The 14,673-nt window shown below is 42.6% G+C and overlaps 1 protein-coding gene across 1 annotated transcript in view; it reads left to right on the top strand.

Annotated features, from left to right (window-relative positions):
- GATB (glutamyl-tRNA amidotransferase subunit B) overlaps positions 1-14,673 on the top strand; it is a 63,227-nt gene extending 48,554 nt beyond the window's left edge. The window contains exons 10-13 of the mRNA XM_019534333.1: positions 3,334-3,467; positions 3,921-3,999; positions 11,803-11,937; positions 14,128-14,673. Coding sequence (XP_019389878.1) covers positions 3,334-3,467; positions 3,921-3,999; positions 11,803-11,937; positions 14,128-14,256 — 477 coding nt within the window. The 3' untranslated portion in view covers positions 14,257-14,673. The remainder of the gene's footprint in view (positions 1-3,333; positions 3,468-3,920; positions 4,000-11,802; positions 11,938-14,127) is intronic.

Raw genomic sequence — 14,673 nt, 5'->3', positions numbered from 1 at the left:
TGCAGGTCCCCCCCGCCCTTCTGGAAGTGTATGCCACACCAAGGAGCTGGCCCCACCCTTTGTGCCCGAGCCTGCAGCAGGCAGCAGCAGGTGGGGAGTCAGGCAGCAGACTCCCCTACCAGACTCCACTGCAGCAGACACCGCCTACTGCCAGGGGAAGGGGGCTGTAGACCCGGGTCCCTGGCCCCGTAGCCCTGGCAGCTGGGGGCCCCCTCTCCCGCCTGGGCGGGGAGAGGGGAGTGAGAGGCACAAGCAGGCCCAGGGCACTGTGGGGAAGGAATGAGTACGTGTTCTTAAAAAAAAGCAGGTCTCCTTTTAATGGAATCAGCCAGTTAATAGAATCAAATCACCATTTCCCAAAGTGATTCCAATACGAGGAATCCACTGAATTTGAATTGCATCTTGGGTTTTTTAGCCTTAAGCATATGAAGAATTTTCTGTTAATTTGTAGGGCATTGTCACTTTAATTTTAATAGTTAAGCTTCTGCATCTGGGAACTTTGGTCCTATTCTCTCAATTCTCACAGACTTTTTTGAGTGGCTAGAAATGCAGAGCAAAAGGACCTAATTGATGTGGTTGGAAAATTGGAAGTGTTGGTGAAAGTTGACTCTTAATAAGTAAGGATAAGAGCAAAGATATTTGGCAAAGGTTACACACTGGATTTTGTATCAAAGGCAGCACAGCTTAATATTGGACCTCTGTGCCTGAGACATTCCCTAGGCTGACACATTCTACCGGAGATAAATATTTCCAGTGTAAGTCATAGGATGATGTTGGCATGCTGTCTGAAATTCATTTGGCTTGAGAAAAGTTGACCAAATTGCACAACAAATCCAAAGTCATTTGCAGCAGTAGGGTAGGCAAGACTGTATGAAAAATGAAGGCTGATCAAGTCTTCCCAGTCTCATTGTTCCTGATATTTTTCCCTTTCTTTTAATAAGGAAAATATTCCATTCCTATCACACCGATTTGAATCTGACTGAAGTTTTTTTGTTAAAAGGAAATGCAAGATTTGTTTTGCTAATTCCAGACTGACATTAAATTATTGGGGTTTCTTTCCTCGTCAGGTAAAGCCATATTTCCAGAGAGGCACAATTCATACATATTAATGCACAAAAGCAGTATGTGTGGGCTTGATTACTTCTGTCCATGTGTGTGCATTTTTTACATGCATATCTGCTCCTGCCACTTCAAAAATGTGCAGTAGCTACACATAAAAAACAGGACATGAATACTGGCTCACTGTTTCCAGACTGAGCTAAATGGACAGTGTTGCCCTGGAAGTTAACCCATCAAAATAAGCCTTAGAATATCAAGTCCATTGTTCTTGGGATAATGACTCCTGAGGGGAATTAAAAATTACAGTATTTATTAAGGGATAACTTCAATTTCATAAGTCTACTTAACAAGCACATAGTTCTTTGTTATCAAAGTGCAGTACAAATATTAATCAGCACATTATCTCTTTGCACTGGGGAGGATGCTTCTTTGAGGTTCTGTCTGTGCTGCTTTATATTAATGTGTATGTTCATGTGTGTGTTGGCTTTTCAGTACTCTTGAAGCTATATTTTCAATTCAGCAAACAAAAGCTCTAGCCTTCCCATAGTAATTGTGGTTGGGTCTCTGTTGGAGGGAAAAGCCACATGTGGGGTTGGTTTCTTTTAAGACCTCATGGTTGGCTAGTTGAGCTGTTTAAAAGGCATGGGGAAGTTACAAACACCAATACCAACACGAAGATATGTGGTTTTACCTGACGGATGGTTTTCACCTTTTTTGATTACTATGGGATTACTAGTTTTAAGTTTTATAAGAATTGTAGCAACAAAAGCAAATAAGTATTAGACATGAAAAGACAACAAGGTTAAGTTGTTTGAGGCCAGAGGGTCAGTGGGTGACCCAGAATGAGAAGGTGAGTATGTATGTCCCAGTTCTTTGCTCACTTCAGTAAACCATATTATCTTTCATGGTAAAGGCAGAAAGCCTCAACATTCTCACTCGCACCAATTTTACAACATTCTAACTCTGGGGATTTCAGTGGAGTTACTATTATCTAAACAACTTTAATTAAAGAGAGGAGTTGGCCTGGAGCTGTCTCCTTGCTTCCAGGAACAACACTGCATCGACAGCAAAAGAGAGAAGGAAGGACTGAAGGATGAGAGTGCCATTTTACATCATCCTTTGGGGGTCCCCAAATTTTGTTTTTTGGTCTGCTTTGGAATGAAAACAAAACTTAGCAATTTCATGAGAGTGCTGTGGTTGAAATGTCTGGATTCAGAACGAAAAGGTCAGGGGTCTGATTGTGCAAATAAGTGCCGTCTCTGGTCAGAACCTATCATAAAACCCTCAGCCCCAGGAAACTTTACTGAAATCAGTGTGGAACTGCAAAACATTTCAGAAAATGCACTTAGTCGCATGTTCTAAAGGTATCATCTGAAGAAATCCCTGCCTCTCTTCTAATACATGATCAGAATTAATTTTATGGGCTAGATTATTTCCTAGTAACTTCTAAGAGCAGACTTTTTTGTTTGTGGATGTTTCATTATACACCACAGAGTTACTAGCTTACTGAATTCAGGTTCCTCCCTGGAAAATCCCTGTTTTGCTATATCCTGAATCTCAGGAAAGTCCGCTATGTGACATGCTACAGTTACTGATCCATCGTTCTTTCTCTGATAAAGCAGTATAGCATCCATCAGACCCTGCTATATCTATTTCTCTAAAAACAATCTCAGACTTCATGTTCGCTTAAAATTGAATCTCTGTCCCCCCAATGCAATACATATCAAATGCTGAAGGCCTTTAGTCACAGGAGTTGACTAGAAAAAGACTAGAAAAATAAAAACCTGGTTTTACAGTCTGACCTATCCAAATCACTCAGGGACAGAAACAAGCTCATCTTATTCCAGCAGCCCCAAATGTGTGCAGGATCAAGCATGAGGTATTTCCAGGTGGTTTCAAAAAATCTTTTCTTAGTAAAACACAGCATGCTGTTTCTGACAAGTCATTGCACCAGAAGGATAGGTATTCCAGACAAGGTCTCTCTACCTGCCTAGAGTGAGGCAGCTTCTCCCTGTATACTGCTATCAGGAAAAGGGTCTTAATAAGTTTGCACGTTTAATGTAATTTCCTTTAGCTTGAAGCCTGACTGAGAGCTCTGCTGTGTGTATTCTCTCCCATAATGGAGATTGTTCACTGTCATCCTACTGCACAGATTGTTTACCTTGGGGACTGACTAGAGGACACTTCCCACTGAATATGCATGTGTAACACAACTAAAATAGTAGTTTTTTCACTTTGGTGACATTGATGCATCAAATTCTGTTTTCTTAATAGAATGAAGATGGATTAATGGAGTTCTTTGAAGATGTGGTGAGAGAGACCCAGATGAATCCAAAGAAAGTGATTGGATGGGTTATAAGTGAGCTGCTTGGTCATTTAAAACAATACGACCTTACAGTCAAGGAGAGGTGAAGCTTTCTACTTCTGTTAACTTGAGTAAAATGAAATGACCATATTCTCACACTCAGGCTTGGACCATTGTCAGTAGTGCCCTGTAACTTTAGTGTCAACTCCTAATTTGTTATCCATCCCTGGATTTAACGTTATTCTGAAAAGTGTCTGGTGCTGCTTTTCGGACCCTAGAGCTTTGTGGTGTCCTTTTAATAAACTACTACATACCTTCCAGAGAAGAGAAACCTTTAGTTAACTAACACCAGGTTTCCATTTCTGTCATCTGAAAGGCAAAACATAGTAAGCTGACCAAAAATAAATTACATATTCAAAAGCTTCATGGACATAGAGTATGTCACCTAGTCTTTGTGTAAATGACTTTCTTTTACTTAAATGACCAGATGCCATAGAGATGTTGAACTATGCCTTATTTTTCAAGCGAGTTCACATCTCACCCATTTTTTTTCTAGTCCAGTCAATTCTCTCTCTTTGGCTGACCTTCTGAATCTCCTAGAGAGGCGAGTCATTTCTTCTTCAGCAGCCAAACAGGTGAGTACTTATTGGATTTAGTAAATCTCGTAAATCTACTGCATACTGTCATTTCACACACAATATCAATCTAAAATCCACAGTGTTGCCAAACTGATTTTATATTTAATGCATCAAACATGTGAGTCTTTAAATGGAGTGTGTGTGTGTTTGAAGGTTAGGTATTAAGATTGACCTAAAGCAAACCCTAGATTAAATGCACCTGAACTTTAGACGGTTTGGATTTAACACAACTGACAGCAGTCCTTAAAAACAAACCTGAACTTCAAGAAAGTTAAAATTAGGGGTGCACCAATAAAGATATTTTGGGCCAATATTGATGGCCCATTATTAATGAGCCATATTGGCCGATGCTGATCCAGTTACTGATATGAAAGCCCAGTAGCTTGGAGAGCAGTATCCATCTGGTAAGCCTTTTTTTTTCTGGGGCGGCGGGGGGAGATGGGGCATGGGAGAAGCATTGTATGGGGGAGGCAGATCGAGGTACCCACACTGAGGTAGGGAGTGGAGCTGGGGCAGGCACTGCCGAGCTGGAGCAGGATGGAGTGGTGAGTAGCTTGTCCAGGTGGTGTAGGTGCCTCGCTCCCACCCCTGCGGGTGCAAGGGCTGGGGCACAATGGAGGCCAGATGAAAGTGCCTGGTGAGCTGGATCTGGCCCACAGCCCATATTTTGCCCACCCCAATCTAGATCCGAATGAGATTGGTGCAGTTCCTAGTGAGTAGTCAGTGGGTTCTTGGTGTGTGATTCCCTAATCTCAGTAGGAGGTTAAGCTGTAAGAGGTAAAACATCACAAGTATATTATATTTTTTTTAATGTCAGTGCATAGAAAAGGATAACATGCAGCTGTGAGTGTTCATAAAGAGATGCATGGATTTCATCTGCCTTGTAAGACCACGTGCCACATACTGATAGAAGAGGGTGTCTGCTGTTTGGAGAAGCCCCTTTACTGAGTCTGCACTGTCATCATAGCTACTCTGATACAGCTATTGTGGCAGGACCCCTGTAGTACAGACCAGCCCCCAAGCAGAAAGACCTCTCTTGAACTCTTTGAGCCAATGACATCCTCTACTTAGCTAAGTATTATAGGAAGAACCAGCTTCTCCCCCTACATCCAGTAACACCTGGTTAGGCCAACCTCCCAAAGTTAAGATGAGATCCAAGAAACTCTGCTAAGAGATTCGTCTTGACAACTACCATAAGTAATAAGAATTACGATTATTTGTAGTCCTGGAGAGTGTCTGCCACAGATGTGGGTTTTACTATGCTGGGCAGTGTACCGGCACAACAGAAACAGAGAGGTACTTCTGAACTAAGATTAAATATACAAGATGGGTGCAATGGCCATGGGAGCGTACCATAACAATGAGATAGTAGAGGCAAGTGGGTGTCTTGTGACCATTGCCTAATTATTATCAAGTATTGTGATAAGCCTCTGGGAAGAGCAGAGTATTTTTTGTAAGGAAGGATTTTACAAAGTGTTATGAAGTAGCTTCGCAGCCATTTGTGGGGGCTCCTCCCAAATGGGCTGCCAGAGTAGGAGAGAAGTAAAGGTCCTTGGTTGAAAATTTTAGCAAGTAGATGTCCAGCACAGTACTGTTGGCTGATAGAGGCAGGTTCATGCAACATTATAATAGTATGATTTATACAGTCCCAGGAGAGCTGGAAAAAAGGCCTTAGATTCTGCAGATCTGGAGAAACCACTGTGTGTGTGATTTTTCTAATACTACATAATAAATTCACTACATTATTTTGAATAACTCTTTATTATTCTGAGTTCTCCCTTTCTCTTTCTGGGTTCTTATGCAAATTTCTGCCTCTAAAATTAGAGGTGCACCAATACATCGGTCCGTACTGTATCGGCACCGATAAAAGGAAAATTGACATGATCAGTAATCAGCTTTTTTTGGCTGATGTGGTCTATTAATGTTACTGGTTAAATGCCGCATGCATGTGTGCAGCCACAGCATGCACGCAGCCAGTCCAGCAGCCTGAAGACCAGTGTCTGGCTGGTAAATTGTGAGGGGCAGATCGAGGGTACTACGGTAAGGGAGAGAGTAGAACTGGGGCTGGGGAGGCGCTGCCCAGCTGGGACAGGGGGTGGGGCACAGGACAGAGCCATGAGTAGTTGCAGGGGGCGACTCCTGCTGCTGCGCACACCCCTGGGGGGGGCACATGGCCCCCCCGATATGTGTGCAGGGTGAGGGCAAGCTACTGCTGCAGGCTGGGGCAGGCTCTTCCCGGTTGGGGGGGTTGGACCAGAGCTAGATTTGGGGTGGGCGGTTCTGGCACAGGGGGTGGGCTACAAGGTGGTCTACAGCCACTGCAAAATTCCACTATAGCCCCTCTCCCAGCACTGCCACCACATGCCCCAAGCCCAGCCCCCCCATGGGAAGAGCCTGGCATTGCCCCTGGCTCCATCCTGCCCCTTGCCCTGTGCACAGATCTGGGGGGGCACATACCCCCCCAGGGGTGCATGCAGTGGCAGGAGCTGCCCCCCGTGTTTCGAGCCTAACCAGGTGTTACTGGATGTAGGGGGAGAAGCTGGTTTTTCCCATGCCCTGTTCCCAGCTGGGCAGCACCTGCCCCAGCCCCAACCCCACTCCCTCCCTCACCACAGGAGCCTCAATGTACTCCCCTCTCCTTGCCCCTTCACTCCCCCCCCCCTTCCCACCAACAGGCTTACCAGCCAGACGCTGCTCTCCAAGCTTCCGGGCTGCCTATTGGCAATTGGATTGGTATTAGCCAATATTGCTCGTTAATTGGTCATCGGTATCGGCCCAAAAAATCTTTATTGGTGCACCCCTACCTAAAATTTGTTTTTTTTTCTAGCCCAGCGCAGCCCTGTGTTGCAGATCATTGGCAACATGTAGGGGGTGCATGTGCACCCCTTGAGATTGGCCGTGCTCCCCCTCCCCCAAGGGAAGCACTGGCAGGACTTCCAGACCCCTTTGCCCCCCCCAGTTGGTAATCGGCCACTGGTGCCCCCCCAGTATTAGGAAGCACCAGTCACCCATGCAGATCAAAGCAAAATCAATAGTAACCTGCTTGTGCTGGGTATTATTACTTTTCTGTGCAAAGCACCTGTCACATTTTGGATGCTATTGTAGTACAGTGAATAATCCATTCTTTTTGCCTTAGATTCTTGCATGCTTACTTCTGTAAAAGGCATTAGCCTTTCAGATTGATTGAACTACTTTGAGTAAGCATGCTAGCCAGTTATTTCTTCCAAAGTGGGCATCAGTGAAATCGTTAATGAAAACATATCTAGTTTCATCTAGCTCCAGGATTAAGACTCTGAGATGAAGAGGGGCAGTCTTGCTTCTGCCTGACATTCAGTTTTTCAGTCTCTGTACAGATTTAGAATGCAATTCGTGTCAGTTCATTTTTGCGTGGTTACTTTTACAACAAAAAGGGTTGTAAGCAGAGGGTAAGGAAGTTAAACACTTGCATGTATGCAACTGGCCTGAATGTTTCTGGAATACTTAGACCTTGTGGTTCTTGATTAAGCCAGTTCCATCATTGCCAAGCTCTTCTGAAGACCCAGCTGCTTTGTTGCAAGTCCCATAAATATGGATTTGGGTGCCTAACTTGAAGCACACACGCTTGGAAATTCGGGCTTTGAAAAAATTAAAGCCTTTAATGGGCATAAAATATTAATACCTAGTGCAGGAGAAGCGTAGAGATTCTGTGCACATGGCTTTTGAAAGCAGCTGGTAGCAGAGTGCCCGCACACTTAAAAGAGAAACTTCAGAGTTTTATTCTTAACTAATAATTTTTCTTGTAATGCTGGAGTCAGAAAGTTAATGCTGGTCTATTGGAGCTTTTTGAATATTAATATGTTAATACACTAAAAGTTCTGACAGGTTATAGAACTTAAGGAATTTCGAAGACATCGCCTCCTCTTTTAATTACCCTTTTCTTGTTATATGCATGTTGTCCTCCATGTTCTGAAATTGGACACAGACTAATAACAGACTTGTTTGCCCATCACTGAGTGATGCTATCAAACTGCAGAGACCTTGCCACATTTAGAAAAGTATTTTGGTTGCCTGGATGTCAGAAGAATAACAAATATTTATAACAATTCTCAGCAGTAGACAGAGATATTGGATGGCCTAAGGGCAGAAAAGGCTACACACACACACGCACGCACGCACGCGCGCGAATTGTAGCACTTGGGGAGGCGGGGATTTAACTGAAGCAGCAAAGACATATCCAAGAAGAAATGATGGAAGGTCTTGATGGGGTGAGCAGGCATACATGCATATGCACTGCAGGAAGCTGCCAGCAGTTTAAATTTTTTAGAAGGTTTGTATCTGGTCTCTGTTGCACAAGCAGTGAAGCCCATAGATAAAAGCTGTGAGCACTGATTAAACATAGAACTTTGCGTGGTGGTTATCAAATGCCAAAGAGCCACTTTGTACAAGGCTGTGTTGATGTAATTGCAGCACACAAATCAAACTGAGCTTCAAAAACAGTGCCCTGTACTAATTACAGAAGCCATGCCCTTGGCTTGATCATGCAAAACTGTTGCCTTGTTTGCTCATGTGATGGTTTAGATAATCTACACAGCACTGCTTTTAGACCAGACCATTTGGCAGTCCCACATACAGGAGATACCAGAGCCGAGTAAAGCTTTTGAACCCAAATAGAATAGTATGCCTTCACACGCATGGCTGTACCAGGACAAGCTGAAGCACCTAATCCAATGCGCCCACTGCTTTTGTTAGAAGGGAAAGGCTTTTGGAAAACTTTCAGATGATGAGGTGTTGCATTCTGGGAGGGTAAAATGGCTAAGACTAGGACTGGCCAAAACAGATGTAGCTGCAGTGCTTGCTGCTCCCCTCCCCTTTTTCAGGGAAGCCTTGTAGACTAGCTTCAGCTGAACACCTGGGCAGAAGTTTTGCAAGCAGCTGGCCATCAACTACTGGAAAAAAAAAATGCTTCTCGTGACACTTGTGTGGAAGCAAGTCTTGCAAGTCCTAAATAAATAAGTAATTCTTACCAGTGCTCTGCTTATACGGCTAGAAAAAACTTAACCATGTTTACTGTCTGAATCCAACCTGGGCCAGTCTGTGGTAGGAGCTATAGAGACTCTCACCTCAGCTCTGGAGATTTGCCTTGTACTTGCTTAGCTGGTTTATAGTGTGGCTAGGTTTAAAGAAAAAAAAGGCAGTTTCAAAATTATTTTATGTTTAGCAAAATATTTATTAAAGAAAAAAATTAACAGAATTTAGGCAGACTTCTGGACGAATCTAGCTAGGCTTTTATACAGCCCCAGAGACTGCAGTATTACTGTGCCATAGGAAATTGTATTTGAACAGCATTGTTATGCGCACATGCAGCTGTGAAACCAACGCAGGCAGGGATCACAGACACATGAGGCTGATCCTGTCTAAATGGGAAAAGCGTATAAAATCCCAATTAAAAAAGGAAAAAAAAGAGAGCTGTATGTCTGCATAGAAGGCCTTTAATCTATGATATCTGTCTATGATTGTGGTGCCATAGATAAAATGCTTTCCGACTGACCTTTGACTAATAATGTAATACATTACCAGCATACAGTATCCAGGGTTCCCTTTGCATTGTGAGTGGTGAGAAGAAATCACTGCACAAACCTACCACATTAATCAGGTTTTCCCTTCTCGACTTCCAAAAATAGCACAGTGAGGCTTTTTTGCATCTATGTTCTTCAGATTGTTTATGCAGAGAGCTGGGGTTTAACTATAGGAGCAGCTCAAGCTTTTTAAAGTTGCAACAGTAAAAATCACACTTGCCTATACACAGTGAAAGAAGAAAGAAAAATTCAGTCTCTGCTCTCCCTCCCCCACTGCCCCTCTGTAGTTTATCACAGGCAAGTTTCTCCCTGCCAAGAGCAGCCTTGCACAAGTTATGGCTTCCTGATCCTTGTGGTAGCTTGGTCCTGACTTGGTAACACTGCTGGGCATAAAGGGATGTGTTGGGGTTTTTTTGTTTGCTTCAGGCTCCCGGTCCCTGTTGTTCACATGGCTTCTTGCAAGAGGACTATACTTAAAGATGGGAATTGCTACTATAGGATGTAGCAAGCCTCAAATCAATTTAGTCTCTCAGAGGGAGAGGTTCCTCATTGGGTAGTTCCTGCTCTGAGTGGTGTTTCAAGCTCTCCAGGGAGTTTTCCCATGGACTCATTTGTGCAAATAGCACACAGCTCCCCACAAGGGGTGACATGGAGTCACACTGCCTCGGGGGAGCTCAGGGAGGAATCCTGCTACAAAAAGCTTCCTGCCTGCTCCCCGGGGAGGATGGAGCACCTCCTGTTAGCAGGGAAGCAGCAATCACAGGATTTCTCTTGTGCCAGCCACTGAATGATCAGGAAGGGGTAAAGGCTGCCTGCGAAAGCCTGCCTGCAGTTTGACTCTGGCATTTGTTCCTTGGATACTCCAAGTGGCTCTGCAATTAGGATTGCTAAGCATGTAACTGGAAGAGAAAATGTTGTTTAGGTAAAAATTGCTTCAGGTGTCACAGTGGTCATAATGGTGACCATACATTTATCCATAACTTCAAAACTTTGATCTCTCCTCACCCTACAGCTTCTCAAGGCCAGTGCGCAACCTGTAGTTTGGCTTCTCAAGGCAGCTTTGCCATTATCCTCCTTAAGGCCTCCAGCAAAATAAAAAACAGAAGTAACTTCTATCAGAGACTTGGGGTCAGGGCAGGCAGATGAGAGTCGTGCCTCGCTCACAGTAGGCTGTGTCAACACAGGCGTCTTACAGGACTGAGCACAACTGCTAAACTACCTCATGCTGATGGAGCTTCGAACTGGGAGGGAAAAATCCTCCATCCTGGGGAAAATCTCCAAGAAGTTTTTATCATGTAATTTGTTCCATTTTTCATAAGCTGTCTTACTGCACTGCTTATTATTGGAAATACCTTGAAATTACAACCTTGCCTTGATCCTCCAGTCAGTTTTTGATGCTGAATTTTTGACAGAACATTCATTTCCTCACCAGCACATCATGATGCCCTAAACATACAATTATGTCTTCAGCTGGTTGTGCTTGATCCTGCACTGTTTTAATAAGGGCTTTCTCTTTCACATCCTACATCTCGGAAATAAGAGCAGAGGGAATACAGAAAATGACTGCCCAAGGAAATTGTTTTTTTATAAATGTTCTCTTCTCTCAAGTTTATTCCAGGGTGAGAGCCATGCTCCAAAGCAGGAAAACACAGCAACATTAGCTAGTAATTATTCCAGAAGCTTAGCTTTGCCCAGCTGTACTCAGAAGTGATAGCTAGAGGGACTGTGGCTGCCACGTGCAGTCTGATTTGTAAGGTTTCTCTTGTGTTTCCTATTATGTATCCTCATTTCACAGCCAAAGCATTACATTGCTTCTGTGAGGATGATGATCTGCAACGCAGTAAGTTACCTGGAATTGGACTGGGTACAATGGTGCTCTAATTGCCAAATCAGTAGTGGCTTTGTTCGTCAAAGTGATTTCTTTCAATGGTCCTCACAAATAATGCAAGATTAGTATACTGCCTTTCTTGCAGAGCTAGGCAATGGAGTCGCAGATCCCCTTGAATGGTAGAAGACCTTCCCGTTGTATAACCATTTGACATGAATAGTGTGTTTCTTTGTGAAAGCGGGGCTGTGGGGGATGCTGTAGTCTAGATTGTTGGCTTTAGGCTTTAACCTGTAAGTGAAAATGAGTTGAACTTGTTTTTATTGTTGTTAAATATGCTCTCACATTTGTGTGAGAGGAAATCAAATATGTGAATGCTGTTGATGTTGACTCCCTACCTATCTCTTTCCAATACTGCAGGTGCTTAAGGAATTATGTAAGGGGGAGGGGAAGACCCCACTTCAGATGGTCAAGGAAAAACAACTAGAATTAATACAGAATCAGAGCGAGCTTGACCAGATCTGTCAAGCAGTCATGGAAAGACATCAGGAAGAGGTGATTATCAGAGGGGTGGGCAAATAGGTACAACAAATGTCAATACATTGGTAATCTGGGGATCTAAGAAGGGTATAAAATTGCCATCCTTCCTGTGGATTCATGTGTATTCAGTTACAGTTGCAGAGGAAAAGTGGGAAATCAGTATTCTGGTTGGTCCAACAAGCTAAGTCACTCTGCATATACACAAAGATGATATATTGGAAGAAAGCACTTAAGAATAGAGATCCTCACTCCTTCCACTCTGCGCAGAAAGCATTTACATTAACTTGGCAAAGCTATTTTGATCAGTATAATTTTCTGATTTTTTGGGTCATGTTGGAGAGTATTAGAGTCAAAAATGTGAAAATCCAGGGCAACTCACAGGAAATCATCTCTTTGGCTATCTCTACTGTATAAATAAGGTCAAAGGGACAGCACTAGAGTAGTCAAACCAGTTATTCAGTTCTGGAATATATCTTTGCAAAATCCATCTCTTTCACCTCCTCCATCTATCTACCCTCCAAGCCCCCAAAAATATTCCACACCTATGAGTAACCTGCTATTACAGGCTAAGTATGTAGTAAAAGAAAGCTTGCATCTCCTGTGCAGTTTCAAGCTTTCAGAGTTTTTCAGTTAGAGGAAGGAAAAAAGAGCCTTGTAAATTATGTAGGAGGGAGGGGGGGAAATGCCTTGACAGTGTGCAACATCAGCTTTAAAAAAAAATCAAGTGCTTATGTGTTCTCTAGAGCACGAAATGTAAAAGCAGGAATGAATGGCTTACTTTAACTATAAACATTGTCTAGATACATTTGCTGTTGGAAGAAATGCTAACATCTTTTGAGAACAATACCACCTACCACCAGATCTCATTGGGGGATGCTAACAGCTTTGCAAAGAGCTTTTGATAAAGAAAATGAGCTTGCAGTAGGTCTGCATGACCTCCATCAGACTGACTCATTTCCAGTGCCTGATAAAAGTGCCTCTGTATTTTCAGACTCACAAGTGCAGGCAGATTGAGCATTAGAACTGATCAGGGAACACAAAAGCTGAAGGTCTGCAACCAGATTCCCATTTCAATAATAATGTATTTTGTGAAAATTTAATTCTTCCCTCAGCTTCCATGGTTTTTTGTTTGTTTTTTTATCCAAGCCACACATGATAAAGCTGCTTTGCTTCCAAATTATTTTCAAGTGATCTTTTACTAAAGCAAAGACACTTTTAAGCTTGTAGTTCTATACTTTAAATTCCCATGAGAACTTATATTATAAAACAATTAGGCTATTGCAAGAGAAAATACGCCTTGCTTTTTCATAGTAACTTGTTATTTAAAGTAAACTAATCCTCAAATATGAAGCAATTTATGAGAGAATGCAATACTTAGACCCTCCTGAACTATCTAATTTAGGTATTTGCAAGCAGATAATGGTAGCAATGAGTCCTTTCCATAATGGGATTATGGACAAGGTTTAAGACAGACTAAAATTCAGATACAATAGGGAGTATTTGCATTCATGCAAGCAACTGTTGCAGTTGGTAGTTAGTTCATAGGTTAGATTTTAAGGGCAAAAATGACTGCTGTGTAGTCTGACATACTGTATAATTTAGGCCATGGAATCTTATCCAATAATTCCTACAGTGCAGAAAATTCTTCTTCTTAACCACATTAGAAAACAGTTATAGAGGCCAATGACTAATGGTTGAACTGCAGCATCTTTCTGAGATGTAGAATCTGTTAACAAGTGGGGCAGTGGGTGAAAATACTTGGTTTTTAATGCTCTCTTCACCCAAATTAAGTGCATTTCTGATGAATGAGTGCAAGAGTTTAAACATAAATACTTTGCAAAAGGTTCCTGTAGGTTTGTATAACTTTATGGAGAAGGACATTTAGTTCTGTTTGCTTCTTTCCTCTAGCAAGGCACTCTTTGTATTGGGTTGCAATGTTTAGATACAAGCAGAAACGTTTTACTTGCAGAAGGCATGAAAGCAATAGTTCAGAAGCCTTGATCATCGCCTGATCTGTGCTGGTCCAGTGGAGCGAGGCTTCAAACAGGCGAAGAATTCCAACCGTGCACAGCTTGTTGGGGCTAAATTTGTAAATTGTAGCTGTTAAGCTACGCTGGTATTAAGATGAGATAATACTCACGTGCATCTTAAGTGTCTGAAGATCATAGGCGTCTTCTAAAAGCTGCTTGTGTTTCTGATTTCAAGGTTATGGAGATAAAGGCAGGAAACCGAAAAGTTCTGAATAAACTGATAGGCCTGGTTCAAAGAGCAACGGAAAGGCGAGCTGATCCCATTCTGGTGAAGCAAATATTGGAGAAGAAGCTGTCACAGTAATGTTTAAGAAAACCTGCACAGATGCCTACAGCCAAAGAAGACTTGACAGTGTTGGCTTGATTATCTACAGCTCAATTCTGAGCCACAGCTTGCACAACTGCCTGAAGCTTCCTCATGCAACAGGCCAAACCACGTTTTCTCCCCTTTTTATAACCCAGGTTGGTGATTGTGAAGCAGTGTGTTACGTTATGGTCTCCTTCAGATGTTTCAGCCAATATCAGCTGTGGAAACCAGCATTCCTTGCAATGGAATAGCAGAAGCTTTAAGCATTCATATCACCACTACTTAATTTTTAATTCAAATGTGATTGGAACATGGTCAGCCCTAGTACAGATTTGTAAATGTACAGTGCTCTTCTCTGAACACCTTACACATTGTATCAGTATATTTTTTAATAAAGTAATTTGAGGTTAAATA

The sequence above is a fragment of the Crocodylus porosus genome, unplaced genomic scaffold (genome assembly GCF_001723895.1).
Source record: "Crocodylus porosus isolate Cpor-Errol unplaced genomic scaffold, CroPor_comp1, whole genome shotgun sequence".
NCBI classification, from domain to species: Eukaryota; Metazoa; Chordata; order Crocodylia; family Crocodylidae; genus Crocodylus; species Crocodylus porosus.
The sequence above is the reverse complement of the archived record's forward strand: the minus strand, read 5'-3'. Positions and strand labels throughout refer to the sequence as shown.